Source organism: Trifolium pratense, linkage group LG2 (genome assembly GCF_020283565.1).
Source record: "Trifolium pratense cultivar HEN17-A07 linkage group LG2, ARS_RC_1.1, whole genome shotgun sequence".
NCBI lineage: Eukaryota > Viridiplantae > Streptophyta > Magnoliopsida > Fabales > Fabaceae > Trifolium > Trifolium pratense.
In genome coordinates, this window is record NC_060060.1 from 30,450,438 (window position 1) to 30,467,686 (window position 17,249).

General features: G+C 35.9%; 2 protein-coding genes across 5 annotated transcripts; one reads left to right on the top strand and one right to left on the bottom strand.

Moving 5' to 3' along the window:
- Window positions 1-1,066: 1,066 nt before the first annotated feature.
- LOC123907373 (probable ubiquitin-like-specific protease 2B) lies at window positions 1,067-11,313 on the bottom strand. Of its 4 annotated transcripts, none has more exons than XM_045957603.1 (17): window positions 11,042-11,313; window positions 10,874-10,945; window positions 10,543-10,760; window positions 10,330-10,429; window positions 10,148-10,197; window positions 9,136-9,333; window positions 8,991-9,066; window positions 8,362-8,470; window positions 6,953-7,030; window positions 6,147-6,278; window positions 5,634-5,834; window positions 5,495-5,550; window positions 5,326-5,419; window positions 4,079-4,169; window positions 3,880-3,999; window positions 2,672-3,070; window positions 1,067-1,846 (listed from the first exon to the last, which is right to left on the bottom strand). In XM_045957603.1, exons 1-17 carry the CDS (start codon window positions 11,205-11,207, stop codon window positions 1,259-1,261), a joined length of 2,748 nt encoding a protein of 915 aa, XP_045813559.1. In that variant the 5' UTR covers window positions 11,208-11,313; the 3' UTR covers window positions 1,067-1,258. The 4 variants fall into 4 exon arrangements, with proteins under 4 accessions (XP_045813559.1, XP_045813558.1, XP_045813557.1 ...); XM_045957602.1 differs by having other exon boundaries at window positions 10,330-10,435; XM_045957601.1 differs by having other exon boundaries at window positions 10,543-10,766.
- Window positions 11,314-13,495: 2,182 nt separating this feature from the next.
- Window positions 13,496-15,468, top strand: LOC123910047. Its single transcript, XM_045961074.1, has one exon. It carries the CDS (start codon window positions 13,770-13,772, stop codon window positions 15,360-15,362), a length of 1,593 nt encoding a protein of 530 aa, XP_045817030.1. The 5' UTR covers window positions 13,496-13,769; the 3' UTR covers window positions 15,363-15,468.
- Window positions 15,469-17,249: the final 1,781 nt, after the last annotated feature.

Sequence of the window (17,249 nt, forward strand, 5' to 3'; positions counted from 1 at the left end):
TTAAGCCTAAAAAAATAAATTGGGTTAATTAAAAAGGAGTGAAAATACAGGTTTGTCCTCACAAAATGTGACCCTAGCACTCCTCTTCTGAGAATAGTTGGACAGCCATTTGTGCTTGTTCTTCTCATTTTAATGCACAATCTATTGTAGATCAAGTACATAATATATTGGCTGATATACACAAAGCGCATAAAGATTATCCATACATGCAGGGTACATATGAAACAATTGATATTACATGGCAGAAGCCCACAAGGGGATTTGTCAAGTGTAACACTATGAGCGGTCAACCAAATAACTCAAGGACAAATGCATCTTTACAAAATCGAATTATAAAGTAAGAACTACACCATTTATAACATGTTGCCATACCATACTTTATCAAATGCAAGACTTTTAACACTCTTAACAAAAAATATAATGCTAAAGAACTCAATGTACTGTTGAAAGAATCCCGTAAAAAAACGTAGTGTTTTTTTCTTCTGATAATCATAAAAAAACGTAGTGTGATTTAATGCGCATTAAGAATGAGGGAGTGGTTAAGATTTCACCTTCATTTTTTTTTTCTTTCAATAATCTTGTGGCTAGCCTAACATACTATTAAATATAGAGTAGTGAAGAATCACCCCTCTAATAATATCACTAGTAGCTACCAACCGAGCTACTTTTACAAAACGGTAAAAAGAAGGGAATTTTTTTTTTAAAAAAAAAAAAAAAAAAAAAAAAAACTAAAATCAATAAATTCAAACATTAGCTTAAGTAGCATCTCAAATAATTATACGTATTGACCACATATAGATAAGTTTGTTTACCAAACACTTCCTTTGGTTAAACAAGCTGATAAATTTGTCCAATCCAATGAATAAGTTATAAGCCTTAAGACTGACCTACGATTAATCACCCATTCTGGTGATACATAATCCAATTTCCTATGGAACACTTGATATATCTACACTAAAAGTTTGAGCGGCAGTGTCTATAGTTTGCCAGTCCCACCAAAACTACAAAAAAAGAGGTATCAACATTTTTGTACGTCATCCTGTAGATGTGAGGCAACTCAAGCATATGTCTACGCATAAAAAGATTCACTAATCAATGGGCACGCATTGGTACCAACACGGTTCTTAAATCTACTCATACTTCTCTTCTGCCTGAGTCTTCAGTTCCGGGTTAATGCTTCCAAATCAAAATATTAACATTTAATTTTCCTATTAACATTTTCTGCTGCTGCTAACAACACTATTCACATCACATTAGATTAAACACATGTTTCTTTTACCATCCTCCTTGTGAAACGCCGACTTGTACCACCTGTTTCATTCATTAGCGTCCGCCTTTTGTCATCTTGTTCTAGAGATTCGGATGCTAGTGATTTTCTCTTGCCCACTAGACTATCATCTTCAACACTAGTATTATCAGCCAAATCCAGTATTTGATGGGTCACAGAATTTATATTATCTTGGAATGAGGTTTGAGATTTCACACATGTATCAATCTCGTGCCGGTCATTTGACTCTTGAGAATCTTGAATAACATGAATCTCATTCCCGTCATTTGACTCATGAGAATCTTTAACAACTATCTTGTTTGGAATGTTAGACTCTTCCATTTTCTCCAGAAGCTGGTCTTCAAGAGTACCTGAATCCAGTTTGTTCCAAGATATAGCAGTTGTTCTTGAATGTGAAAGGCCCTCGACAGGTTCCGCAAAATTGATAGAGAATCCCTGCTGTGTTGTTTCTGATGCTCTATGATCTTTACCTATATATGATGTGGATGGTAAACCAGATGCCAAAATGCCTGCCTGAGAATTTGCTCTCTCTACATCGTCACCAAACTCTTCAGTTTCCTGCATCAGAGTAACGAAATGTGAAGTTCTGCAGGTGGGACTAGAAACATTTTTGTGTGTGCAAAAGACATATACATTAGTGTGTGTTGCTTCATATTGTTCCCCATTAATTTAACAAAACTCTAACCAGAAAAATAACCAGGTAGCCATTTTACTTTCTCTTTATTCTTACCAATTTGCTTGTTGGAAAAAAAAAAAAAAAAAAAAAAAAAGAGGGGACAAGGAAATTGAGAACTATTCCTATGCATTTGATAGGACTCTAAACTTCACATTCTACCCTGTGAATTTTTGTTTTGCAAATGGTTCTACCCTGTGATATAATATATTACAATATCCTAATTATAAACCAATGAAAATACCCAACCATTTCATTGTATTTTTTATTTATTTAAATTAAATATTGTAATGTTCTTGAATGAGTAGGTTCTTGGCAAGCCATCCCATTCAACCCAAGAGTGTACAACTTATTAAGCTAAACTATGTTGATTGTACATCAATTCTTTTAATCTGTTCCTATTCATTATATTCCAAATCATAGAGAGAAAGTTTTGTATAGGAGGCACTTTGATTTCTTGCATTCAATCTCTTCCTTTTATGTTTTGGTAAAAATGTGTAAAGGGAAAATGGGACAGGACGACATAATAGATCTCAATTGTGCAACCCCAGATTCTCACTCAAGGTAGATTAAACATCAAGTAGTCAATCTGAAAACACTCAAGGTGGATTAAACAACATCAAGTAGACATCCTGAAAACACATTCCAAAAGAGTTGGAATATACTGCAGATAAATAGCAATTAAATAATCACTGCAATGATTAAAATACCTCTATTGGTGACAATAATCCATTTTGATGACACACTAACATCTTCCGAGAATTGAAATTTGGAGATACATCTGCGACTTGCAAGTCCTTGAAAACATTATCAGGTTCTCTTAAATATGGTACAACTCTTGTTGGTGAAACAATTGGGAAATGAAAATCAATCTCAGTAGAGCCATTTGAAGGATTCCCATGCCACGTAGCAGGACAACAGCTAGCCCCGGAGAAATCTGCTTCCACATTGTGCTCCATAACACCGGGCACTTCAGAGAGAGGACCTTTGCCATGACAATCAATAGAGGGTGCTCGCAAAGAACTATTTTCAAATATTTCAAAAATTAAGTTCTGTATATGAGATCGTTTCAGCGAAGCCTCAGCCGAAGGGAACCAGCTACCAGTCAACTGAGAATGAAAAGAAAAGTTCAAATGTGACTCAACTGCAAGCTAGCGTCATCCATAAAAGATATGATTGAGCAGTAGCACCAGATATAAACTGATATGACAGGCTCAAAAGAAAAAAAATATAATACAATAATGTATAGAACATTTTAGGGTCAAGGCAGCAAGTTCCCTAAGGGTACTTGTTAAGAAGTCAAAAGAGGAAATAAGTGGTAAGTTTTTATGTAGAAAAAGTCAATTTTCAAAATTTCAAGGTGTTGAATGCACAACTCCCGAGATAAAATTTCAAGGTGCAGAATAAGGGCACTTGTCGGCATTTCCCAATAATTTAAGCATAGAAGTGCCTTGCAATCTTCAGGAGAAGGGGAGAGGGAGGGAATAAGAATGAAGTAACCAAGTAAAAGTATAACTCGTGCATTTCATGTAATAAATTATGCACCAAGGAACAATTATATATCATTGCTTACAATACAAGTATTTATTGATTATGCGGTTTCTACTTTTACAAGGCTGAGACCACAACTCATTCAGAAACTGCTATTCCTCAGTTACAGTTTGCTTCCTAAAACCTAGAAAATCAGAGGACCATAGCAGCAAGCATGTTGTCGTGATTGTCCTAAAGTTTTCTCATTTAACATAGCACTTAATGGAATCAGGAAAAAACCAGATTAGACAATCATCAATGCCAGATACCACTAACAGCAATGCTGCTTGAAATGTAAAATTAAAATGAAGATTCACCATTATATCATTGAAAATTCAAAATGAATATCACATTGATTCAAGTTTTAATCCAATATTAAGTCACTCACGAAGTTGGAGAACTTTGTTGTCTTGAAAGGGTTAAATTTGATAGGAGCTTCCTCTAGAAATCGTTCCACATAGTAAAGCAAAAACAGACCGCAATCATATAAGTTCTCCTGCTGAGGCAGCTGAAAAAAATAGGGTCGGAAAACAGAAGTCAATAAAAATTTGAACTGAATTTGTTAGATTTGTTTGGAGAGAGACTACCTCTAGTGAGATGAACCGCAACTGTAAAAATTTAGAAGAAAAATCATCCACCATATTGGAGTGTCTCTCTTTCCATTCTTCACACAGGTAGCTGTCATTTCACAATATATGGAAAAAAGAACTGTCAGACTCTGCGATAACAGAAAGCAAATAAAATCCACTCAAAAAAAGCTTTTACTTTATTGAGTTTCATTTTTACTACATTGTGTTAATATAATTTTGTGCAGTGGCTCAATGAAATGACTCAGCCTTGTCAAACTATCTGAACTCATGGTTCTTCTTCGGATAAAATATCACTACAAGCTTTATGCTGTTTGGTCACCGATTATGAAACTTACAAGAACATAATTGGGAATGACATAGATAATTGACGGGTTGTTGGCCAGATTCTGTTGATTAGTGGTTGGCATGATGGCCAAAGTAACCAACCACACTTAACTGTTGTTAGGTGTAGGTGACAAGATTTTAGTGTCTGATGGAATTGGCCAAAGTCAACAGTTAGGAATAACAGAGGATAGCTGAGTTCTGCTATCAGCAACAGCAGAGGCAGAAAGTGGCTGTAAGTGCGACTAGATTTTGGAGAAGAGTAAAAGTAGATGGATTCTGGTCAGTGGTGATCAATGATGGTGGCGGAATTTGATTGTCAATCCACAGTAGCATTTAATGGCGGTTGGAAATTGGAAACCAGCAGTGATGGACAATGGCTGTTGGTCACCACAAGCAAAGAAATGGCAACAGTTTTGATAACATGGCAACAGAAAGTGTTGCCGTTTCCCATAGTATGGGAGCATATGCACTTACCCCACAAGAATGAAAGTGAGAGAATGTTGAGCAAAAATGTTGGATGAGAAATATTTTGAGCTGTTGTACCAAACATGAAAACCGAACATTCTCATGCAGATATTCTCAAGAGTGAAAATAATTTTCCAACTAAAAGGCAATGCCCAGTCTAGAGAGAATAAAAAAACTCATGACCTGGTGTTGGTACGTTTGTTTCTCTACAAATCTACCAATTATTTTATCATCAGTTGATATAATTTAGTTATATATATCCTGCCTTATTTGCCATCTTAATGCATAAGTTAAACAGCCAAAATTTGGGCCACCAAAGCATTTCAATTTTTGCATTGAATGAATATCTAAAGAAAAAAAGAGGGCAATAGATCTTTGTTATTGAACCTCCGAATTATCATAAACTATAAAAACAGACATTGATTATATATCAGACATGGCTATCAGCAAGCTACCTTTGGAAAAGATTCTTGAGACCTTTATGACTTCCTTTCAGGGAGTCCAGGTGCAAGATGCAAGGTACTTTGGAAGATTCTTTAATTTCTTCATCTACAAGACAATCGAATAAAATGAAGATCTTCCAAATAAACCATAAAATAACAACTTATATGAAAGATATCTTGCCTTTGAAGCATGGCACTTCCCCAGGATGACAAATTACAATCAAACTCCAGTGAAGACTGTCATGAAGATACATAAATAATTATTCTTAAGATACTGCATAAACCATATTTGCTAGCAAAATACTTTTATAGGCTCTTACCTGTAGTTTATGGGAATCAAGATATAATCCTTTTCAAAAAGGTTAACTTTCCTTGTCCATTTACGTACACGTTGAAATGCTGCTCTGCCATCATTAGCATTTGATGGATCTTTATCTAAATCAGCTAGCTTTCGAAAGAAGAAGCTATTGAAAAAGTGAAACCTCTTCTGTTCATCAGTTGGGAGCTTATTTTTCAAATACCTACAGATACACCAGATTCAGCAAATGCCAATTCATATGAAGCCTTAAATAATGAGGCATATCTAAACCATCGAGGAGTTATTCCATTTGAAAAGAAAATGGTAAAACAAATAGTTGAGCAACACTATCAACAATAACTAATTTAACTTTCAAGCTAAAGGGTGGAGAGGAGTACAAGTGATGAGATTGCAAAGTGCTTGTGTGCATGAATGAGAGACAAAAGAGGGTAAACACTACTTTCAGAATAGGAGTGAATCAGAGCATCATTAATGAAATCCATCGGAAAGTTACAATTTCTTCTATCATACTTACTTGATATAAAAGTCAATGATAGTGTCATTGATGAATGTCTCTGGCTGTAAAAGTGCAACATCTCTCTTACTAATGGAAACAGCATCAGGTTCCCCCTTTGGATAAATAACCTCCTCAAATGATTCATCAAAACTGTATAAAAAATAGGTTGTCTTAAAAAACACTGATAAAATGTCCTATTACCAAAAATAGGTTGTCCTAAAAAACACCGAAGTTATACAGTTTTAACTGTGAAAACAGTTTCGTGGAGTGGCAGGAAAAAGCGAGCTAAAGGTTTAAGGACACAGTGTAATTTTGAAATCATTAGTTAACCATGGAAAAAGTTTGTGTTATTAAATACAAGCTCAAAATAGTTTTCATTTATATATCTAACCCGCCCAAAAAAATTGACGTAAAGTCAGAGAACCTGAGGCCCGAGCACACTTTGCTTTAAGCAGAAACTTAACGTGTTTGGGATAATGAGCAACGAGAACAAGGATCGAACTCTTCAATGCACCTAATTCGAACTCCTTGTTCTTTTCTGGTTCTTGACATAGTATATAGAAACTCTTCAGTCATGCGTTGAAGAGTTCTATCAAATTCAAAGGGCTCAAGAATTTCTGGCTCATATAACAGTCAAAGACTCGGAGCAAATAACATAGACAAGCAGCACTGACAGATTAACATAACCTTTTGCAAAAAACATAAAAATTAACATAACAAGAAATCAAAATTAAAAAGTTAATTATCAAATAACATTCGATGTAACACAGATTGTAGTTCAACGGATATCAAACAATGGAGGAAGAAGTGTTTGTTCAACTTACATGGGAAAATAACGCCTCTGAGACAACAAATTGCCCTGTCCTATTACAGAATTATTTCCATAGTTATCTGTATTAATGCTGCATGAAGGAAATATAATAACGATATTAATCAACACCTTGCAATATTGCACAACAACCTTTGTTATTGTTAAGTATCTAAGAAGCTGAGATACATAGTACAATGTGGACAGGGACGGATTCAAAGGGGGGCAGGCAGTGGCCAAGGCCCCCCCCTCCCCCTCATATATGTATATAATAATAAATATTATCAAGTCTCAACTCAACTATCTATTTATAACACTTTAGTTGAGTATTATACATACATAAAATAATATTATAATATGATAAAAATACACGCATAAAAAATAGTATATATATGAGGAGAGCAAACAATGATTTCTTCTTTAAATATATGAGATGTTGTCAATACAGTGTATTGAAATAATAAAAATATTTTCAAATCTGTCTATTATTAGTAATGTTTTGGACAAATCGACTAATACAAAACATATTTGAGGACCAAACTAACAAACAAAAGATAAATTTGAGGGTTTGAGAATCAAAATAACTAAAAAAATATATATGTTTAAGAGTCAAAATAATTGTTCTTATTTTCGGCCCCCCGTATAGTAAGTTTTTGGATCCGTCCCTGAATGTGGATACGACACAACACAAGCATACGGGTAAATGTGAGGTTGAACCGGGAACGAGTCTGGTCCGGTCAGCCCCTAAAAACCGCTGATCAGATAACCCGTTAAAAACCGGTCAAAACCAGATAAAAACCGCTGATCCGGTACCGGTTTTAGAAAAAAGACACATAACTATTTTCGCAAAAAAACTTGTCAATGGAAGAGTGTGAAGCAGAGATGGAAGATAAGGGGATAAAGTCAGAGGAGATAAAAGGATAGATAGATCCACATCTGTATATATTCGTTGGTAGAAGCTTGTCTAAACCAGTCCAATGAACTCAAAATCATGATCCTACTATTCGTAACCTTGATTTCTTACAAATTAAACAAACAAACAAAAAACAGGAACTGAAATAGGAAGAAGTGATGTATGAAGGTTGTTTGTGTTACCACCATTTTGTCTCTTATATGATAGGGTTTCTTAATTTAGGGCTAGTGAAAGTGTGTACCTTAATGGGCCTCCTTTTCATTATGTTAGTTTATTATTGGGCTTAGTGAAAAAGTAGTGCTTTTTGTGAACATATTTATTTTATTTTTTATATTATTAATTTAGCTAATTATTAGTAATCCGGATCGACTGCGGTTGAACCGTGACCGGGAGCTCTCACCAGTTTGATCTCCGGTCCGGTTTTTAAAACATTGATTTAGGTAGTAAGGCAAACATCACTACACTTACAAAAGATATTTACACCCCGGTGTTTTAAACAATAAAATTCTTACTCGAAAACAGTACTCCAGCGATCTGTGTATCTCATATCCAATAATTTGATAGCCTCTTCTGCCGTGGGCCAATATAAATCATAAACTGCAAATTTCAATTTCTTAAAGCCTGCATTAACAATAATTCAGATGAAAAGGGATAAGTCAAAGCATCCTGTACGCATATAGGAATTTGTCAAACACTGAAGAAGTAACTATAAACATTCCTAAATTTTAAAAAAATTGGACAAGGAACAAAAAATAGGTTGATTTTTGTCAATTGAACATTAACACCATCCATCGTCTACACAACAAACTTGGATCTAAACTATAGAGGCCTAGAAAATATCTGTATTCATTATAGCCTTCAAAAGCCAAGAACCAGAGGCTAAATCCACAATAATACAAATCCTTCAACTATTGCAAGATTTCCCAAACACACAATCAGGAAATATTGTGATTAACTATCAGAGGAGTAAGAAATATTCTTCCTTTTGCTCATTCTGTTATTCAAATTAACTTAGCAAACAATACCCAACCAATTGATTACACTGTATACCTGCTAGTGTCACTAGTATAAGCAGATCAAGGATATTAGACCTATACTGACATAAAAAGATCACTGATATTATTTTCAAAAGCAGACGCACCTGGTTTTTCATTTGTAATGCCAACTTCTTCAGAATCTTTTGATCTAAGGAAAAGGTTGATCAATGCTGTTTCAATCTACAGACAGAAGACAATCAAATTTATCACTGAGGGATTAATATAAAAGTAAATAAATGAACAATTTACCTTTCCAACCCAGCATGACTCAATTTTTATAATATCTTCAGTTTCCCATTCAATTTTAAAAGTTTTCCCAGTTTGATTGTTTGTTGGACCTTCAAGTCTCAGGGAGCCGCACGAGAATATTAACCGAGAACTGGTGGAATATAATTCCTCGTATTGAATATAATCAGGGAAAACAGCAACCACCTTTTCTATGTCATCCTGCACATTGAGAAGAGAAACTAGGACAGTTAACCAGAGCTATCTAACATTTTAAAAAATAAGATGTCCCTGTGCTATAAAGTTATATATTTTCAATGCATGAAAGAACAAGATTGAGTACAAAATATTTCGGTACAAAATAAAAATAATTCCAATTGAAAACCTACAACCTACATATACAACTAAAATTTAGTTGTTCAGAAACTTTATTTTTAAAAGTGACTGAGTTATACCAGATTAGATCACACAAGCTGACCAAACCAATTGCAGGAACCATAAGGCTAAAAAACCAACATATTTAAGAGAAACAGGAGAACAAGGAAGTGCAGAATAATGATCCATTGCTAAACATCACACCTGCCTTCAGCTCATTTAATTTTATTATTTTCTATCTACACTTCTTTTGAGTTACATGTTCCAAATTTATGTAAATTTTGAAATTATGGACATCACTCTATCGCATGTTCCACAACATTAGAAAGGGGAAGAAAAAAAATCTTTTTTTTTATTACAACACACTCATGCTTATTGTCTTCTCCATCTCTTACTTCTCCCCTCCCCACCTACCTCAATTATTTCTTTCGTTCTCTCTTGGTCTATACCACTTCCACGGTCAAAACACTATTGTTTAACATGTGTATTAATGTTTTCTTTAATTTACCCCTAAAGCAAAAGAGATATATCAGAAGAACAAAGTTAAATTTTTTCGTAATAAAACCAAAGATTTTACATATTGCGTCCGCAGATTACAGCCATTAGCAGGTATGAAACACTACTACGCAGTTGATCATATAAACATGACAAATACACTTACAATTTTAAATGCAGCAGAATCATCCTGCACTAGCTCGTCTTCAAAGCAGCCTGAAATCACAAAAAACACAAAACAATTCGTGAATGGAAAACCAATTTAAAATAAGCCAGACTTATAACTGACTATATAAATAAGAACACTGCAATGTCAGTTAGAAAATCTTAAAGCATGAACAAAAATACCTTGAAATTTTGATGGATTAAAAGTAGAATTTGACGACGAACTCACTTCACTACTATCATGACTGCTATCATCGTCTTCGTCAGAAACCATATCAAATGACTGATGCTGAATCAAAATTAAATCAGTGGTAATAAACAATAACCCTCTAAGTAAAGAAAACGTGATCAAATGAAAATAAAAAGATAAGACAAAAATAAGAACTGAATAATTACTTTCAAGTCAAAATCGCTATCTGCAGAGTCAGCATAGCCAGACATCTCTCTATAAGCAGAATAATGCAGTGGTGAATCAATTGAACACGCATCGGCATTCATGCCTTGATCATCATCACCAGCATCATCATCATCATCACCAGCATCATCATCATCGTCATCGTCAACCTCTACCGGTTTGTTTGCAGCTTTCTCCGGCAAGCCCTTAGCTTCTTCTTCTACATCTTCGAAATCACACAGAAATTTACAGAAAGTTAACGAAACCTAAACCGAGCAATTGAAAATGTACGAAATATTTTTGCATGAATATACACAATTACATGTTACATACCTAAATCATCATCGTCCAGTTCAATTGGATCAACGGGAATAGACTTTGATTCAGGTTTTGAACCACCCGCAACTGCGGATTAGAATCAACGAATGAACGAACAATCGGAAAAAAAGGTATCAAAATTGAAGAAAAATGAAAAGGAATTGAAAGAGATGAGTAACTTACATGCTTGGAGGAACGCGTATTTTGAAATGGGAGAACGGGGCTTCTTAGGGTTTATGAATTTCCCGTTCATTTTGTGAAGATTTTTCACGGGTTGATGAGCGTCGTCTTCGTCGAAATCGTAGACTGAGAATTTGTTGATTGAGGAAGACGGTGGGCGCTGAGTCATTGAGCGAGTGAGCGATAAACTCGGTAACGATAAATAGTACTGAAATGCGAGTTTTATGTGAATTTGGGATTTGGGTGGGAGAAGAAAATGTGTTTGTTCAATTTCCCTTTTCTTATTACTTTTTGACAAATATTTATTGTTTTTTTTATCGGTAAACAATTCATTAAGTATATTATATGAATATCTATCGGTACACGGCTTAGATGAATGATTGTGATCGGTTCGTAAATACTGTAGTATTTAATATAGAAAAATTAATATTAATAAATACTAGTTGTAAACCAATCAGAATTATTCACCTCAACAAATGTCTCAACAAATGTATAAATACATATTCACATAATATGTGTATCAAATAATTCACTTTTTTTATTTCCTTCCACTTTTAACTTTTTATTTTTATTCATAGCCGTGACTCAATGCTCGATGATTCGAGGCCCACCGTCTACCTCAATCCACAAAATTCAAGTCTTCGACTTCAATGAAGAAGACATTGATCAAGTGGTGAAAATTCTTCACAAAATGAACGCAAATCTATAAACCCTAATAAGTCTTGTTCTCCCATTTCGAAATATATGTCTTCCTTCAAGCATATAAGTCGCTCATCTATTTCAATTCATTTTCACTTTTTCTTCAATTTTGATTTTTTTTTATTGTTCGTTCATCCGTTGATTATAATCCGCAATTGTGAGTAGTTCGAAACCTAAACCAAAGTTTATTCATATTGATTTGGACGATGATTTAGGTATGTAATGCTCTCCCACCAAAGGAAATTTGCCAAAAGAGCTACATTGGAACTTTAAATTTAGGCTTAATTAGTTTATTGGTCCCTTAAAGACATTTTAGGTTTTACAATGGTCCCTTAAAGAAAAAAAGGTCCAGATTGGTCCCTTAAAGAAAAAAAGGCCCGAATTGGTCCCTTAAAGATATATATTTTTGTCATATTGGTCATTTCCGTTAAATTTTAACTCAAAATATAACAAAAAATTCCAATGGTTAAAATTTTAAAAATTAATAAGGTTTTTGGTGGACCACTTACACTTAATGACATCCACAATTCAGTCTACTAAAACTAATATTTTTTGTAAAAAATTGACGGAAATGACCAATTGAGAAACAAATGTGCCTTTAAGGGACCAATCCGGACCTTTTTTTCTTTAAGGGACCATTGTGAAACCTAAAATATCTTTAAGGGACCAAAAAACTAATTAAGCCTTAAATCTATTAGAAGTTTGCTACTCTTCTGAATCTAAAAAAATAATAAAATAAGATGAGGGGATAATTCACGGGGACTTAGTGAGGAGACAACAACCCTTTGATTAACTTGAACTCGAGGATGAGGATGTCGAATATGTTGTGGTTGTGGTGGCAATGGAGTTGTACGAGGTTAAAATAATTGCAGTTGTGGAGGTTGAATTGGTTGAAGCGGCAGTGTCGATTGAGTGGGAAAATGATGTTTTTCGTTATAACTAGATTTCTTGTGTGGATTTGAGAAAATAGACCAAGTATCATGAACAAGAGAAAAAGCATGTGCTGCATAAGCTAAAGGGTTACGACAAGGGTCAAGGAGGATTGTGAGACAATGATACTCATCAACAGTGTACTCAATGTTTCGAGTATAACGGATGATTTGAAGAACATCGTAATAATCGAGATGTTATTTGATCCTCGCTTCACCGGCTAACAAAGTGTCGATAATAGTGAGAAGAAGATTCGTTGCTTCAAATCTCGGGATGAATTCTCTTGCCCGAATAGCGAAAGAACGGGCATCGTGTAGATCACGTGCGCTGAGAAGTTTGTTTGCTGTGTATATCATGATTAGTACCAGTACGAGTTCACGCAATCCACAACCAAAAGAGAAAAACCACTCAAGGGCAGAGAGAGATCTTGCTCCTACCGAATTCACATCAGAAATCTCCAGAACACAAGCGAAATCTTTCATATTGAGCTATTTTATCTAATGACATTCGATCACAGAATCTATCAACAGTTGCATAAATTACTAGAATTTGCTCTTTTTAACACACTCTTCTCAACACCATATCAAATTAGTATTGTACGAATCTAAACTAATTATATAGATCTCACATAAATTTACGTTATTCGGTAAAAATAAAATAAGAGACTGAAAATGACAAAATAAGCCGTAATATCTATAAATCCTTGAGTTGGTAAGTCAAATTTAGAAACAAAGCTACCCTCGTCATACTTTTTCTAAATTTGTCTATTCTTACATCCCCACAAGCCCACAACAAAACCCACAAAGTTATGTTGTTTTTTCCATGTTAACATAAGGTCAAGGTCAATGTCAAGTAGTACTACACTATCATCACACTCCACACTCTCACTCCCAAACCCCATGTGATACTCGTTTGTATACTAGCATCTAAATGACCAAACTACCCTCACCTACACACCTTGCATGTAGTCAATCCATGTCCATTATTGTCCTTCCAAGTCTCATATAATCTCTCTGTCTTCCATTTCAATGCATGTAGTGAAGTACCAATTCAGATTTAGCAATATCAAACCACAAGCGTTTTCTCTGTAAAAAAAAAAAAAATGGATGGAACAAACAGAGGAGAAGCTGAACGATGGTTATACACAGCAAACAAACTTCTCAGCGCGCGTGATCTACACGGTGCCCGTTCATTCGCTATTCGGGCAAGAGAATCCGACCCGAGATTCGAAGCAACGGAGCTTCTTATCGCCGTTATCGATACTCTGTTAGCCGGTGAAGCGAGGATCAAAGAACATCTTGATTATTACGCCGTTCTTCAAATCATTCGTTATACTCAGAACATTGAGTATATCGCTGATCAATATCGCCGCCTTGCTATCCTCCTTGACCCTAATCGGAACCCTTTCGCTTATGCTGCTCACGCTTTTTCACTTGTTCATGATGCTTGGTCGATTTTCTCAAATCCGCATAAGAAAGCTATTTATGATGAACAGCTTCATTTTCTTACTCAACCGCCACCACCACAGCAGCAACAACAACAACAACAACCGATTCAACCACCGCCGCAACAGCAACAGCAGTTTTTTCAACCTCCTTCACCACCGCCGCCGCAACAGCCGCAACAGATTCAACCTCCTCATCCTCAGGTTCAAGTGAATCACAATCAAAGTCACAATCAGAGGAAAAACCCTAGGTCAACTAATGAAGACAGGGTAATTTATGAGGAGCAGAACAATGAGCCGAGTTATGACAATGCTGATGAGCCTACTGGGCCTAGGCCCAGGCCTGAGCCTGCTGTGGATAGGCAGGGTGGAACTGACGGTGGAAGTTTCTGGACAGCGTGTCCTTACTGTTTTGGCATGTTTGAGTATCCTAAGGTTTATGAGGATTGTACTCTCCGGTGTCAGAATTGTAGGAGGGGGTTTCATGGGTTGGCCGTGCGGGCACCGCCAGAGCTTAGTGAAGATGATGGGGGGAAAGACGGCGGTTCGTTTTGCAGCTTTGGGTATTTTCCTTTAGGATTTACTGGAAATTTTAAGGATATCAGTGGGTCGACTTCGGAATGGAACCCTATTTCTCCTTTGTTTCCTTGCCCTGGTAATTCCAAGAAGAATGCTAGGAAGGGGCCTGTTAGCTATTATGATCATGATACATGTGCGGCGTTTGCGGAGCTTTCGGATGAAACTGAGGATGATACTGATGATGATGATTGGAGGAATGGGAATGGTACCTCAGGGAAGAAGACGAGTAGGAGGAGGAGGAGGAGAAGAAGGACTTTTGGTGGCGGTGCTGGTGATGAAAGGAGACCGGTTGATAGGCCAAGGAGGGTGGTTCAGAATGGTAATGCTGGAAATGATAATGGTGGTGATAGTGATAATGTGGTTGATGGTGAGGCTGTTGATGCTGCTTCTGCGCCTAGAATGCTGTCGAATGTTGAAGCTAGTAAGAGAGCTGTGTTGAGTGGTTCTAGGAGGAGGGGTGCTGGAAATTTGGGTAAGTTGGATTTGAATGTGGAGTTTAGCAATGAGGTGGAAGAAGCTGCTGCTGCTGGAATGAAAGAAGGGAATGTGAATGGGACTGGAAATGCTGAGGATAATATTGAAGGAATTGGGTTTTTTGAAGGGCTTGATGAGTTCCTTAATAGCTTACCAATTCTTAATGTTGTTGCAGATGATAAGGTTAAGTGTCATTAGTCTTTTAGGTGTCTGATTTCTTTTTGTTGTTGTACAATGTAGGTGCTACTTGTATTTTATTACTTGTTGCACAAATTCCTGGTGAACTGACCTGATCTTTTGTGAATTGTTATCTTTGTTAGTCTTATAACAACCTTGTTACTTTGCTTTTTGAAAAAATGCGAGGGCGGTTAATTTATCTCATATAGATTAGGAAGGATGTATTGTATTATTCATTCAGGTTTTTTTTTATCACATCACACACATGCACCCGTGCCAATAAATGCATGTTGTTAGTTTGGTGCGGTCCTTGACTATAGACTGTATGCAGAACAGTCATTTAATTCTTACTTATTATGTGCAGGCATTATCTATCGGCACACTAACCATGCTTGTTAGTGATTCTCTGAATGCATTTGTGTGTTTTGTTTTTGTGATGTTCATGTTTTATCCTAGCGAGAGATCACAACTCACAAGGCTTGATTCCTTTCTTAAATGTTGTTTCTTCTAGTGTTTTTCTTTGGTGTTTTTGTGACTTCGCTTTCTTGTTTTGTAAAGGCAAATATTTTCTGAGAAATAAATAAGTTGTATCTTGCTAGTTGTTTCCCTTTGTTCAATTGTTATGAACTGAAAAAAGTTGAATTCAGTAGAATGTCGGTTTGCACGTGTCTTCTTTTCGTTCACTTAATCCTGGTTAATTGTTAGGCTTCCTCTTCCAGGCCTAAACTTGGAACTAGTGATTGTTTGAATAAGCAATGGCCGTGTATGGTTTGTTTACTTTCCTCTGCTTATCAAAGTGCCAACTAACTGGTATTTTCACGAGTCCAATGGCATATGTGTTTGGTATATGTTGTATTTTCGACATATAGATCATGTTTAGAACGTGCACGACGCTCATACGCTTCAGTAAAATGGGAACTGTCAATAGTAGCAGCCCAAAGTTTGCATACATATCTTGCAGAGTTAATGAGGCAATTAAGAGGAACCAAAGTAAAAATATCAATCATCAAGTCTTCAGGAAGTAACAACTTTGAAATCACTTTACAACTCTTATTACTATTTAAGTTTTGGTTCATTGTTGGGTTCTACTGGATTGTTACTACTAGTGATAAATATTGAGAATGATATATATTATGATATGAGAGATGAATAATGAAGGAGATGATTGAGTGATACCTAATACCTAAAAAATATCGCTTCCACTGTTCCTTACGCCGTCAAAGACTGGTTCCTCTTTTCCTTTTTTTTCTTTGCTGCTTCTTTTTTCTGTTTGGTTTCTGTAACAAACTAGCTTATACCACTAACAAACTGCTTCTTTTTTCTTTGCTGCTTCTTTTAATATTTACCGGGCATTGCTTAGCTTACTGTCATCTTCACATTGTATGACCTCTGCTAATTATTGTTAAATAGCGGGTATATAGCGAAATTTAAAAAAGTTTCTATTGTTCTGTAATACACTATTTTGTATAATTTATACAATGTAGTCAGCTGCACATAACTTGGGTCCCCTCAGCTGCAGCATAGCGAAATTGGATCAAATCGCCATTTTCTGCGATTGACAACACTGCTTCTGCTGGCCCAAGCTGCCAGCTGCACATAACTTGGGTCCCCTCTGCTTGTGCTTCTTTTCCCTCTTAGAAATAGGCTTAGTGTGGATACACATTTGTGACCCTTGGACGCACGTTTAGATACTTCCAACGTGATTTTTTTGTGTTAGCATGTGTTTGGTATCACAGTGGGTATGCCAGAATCATAGGTGACACGCCGTGATTTTACAGAAGCTACCGAGTATAGCTTTTGGAAGATGGTTTCTCTCCCAACCCCCCTCAATTCTTTTCTACCCCCTGAATTTCCGTTTTTGCCCCTGGGGGGTACTGCGGTTTATACAAACCGAAATAAGCTGACATT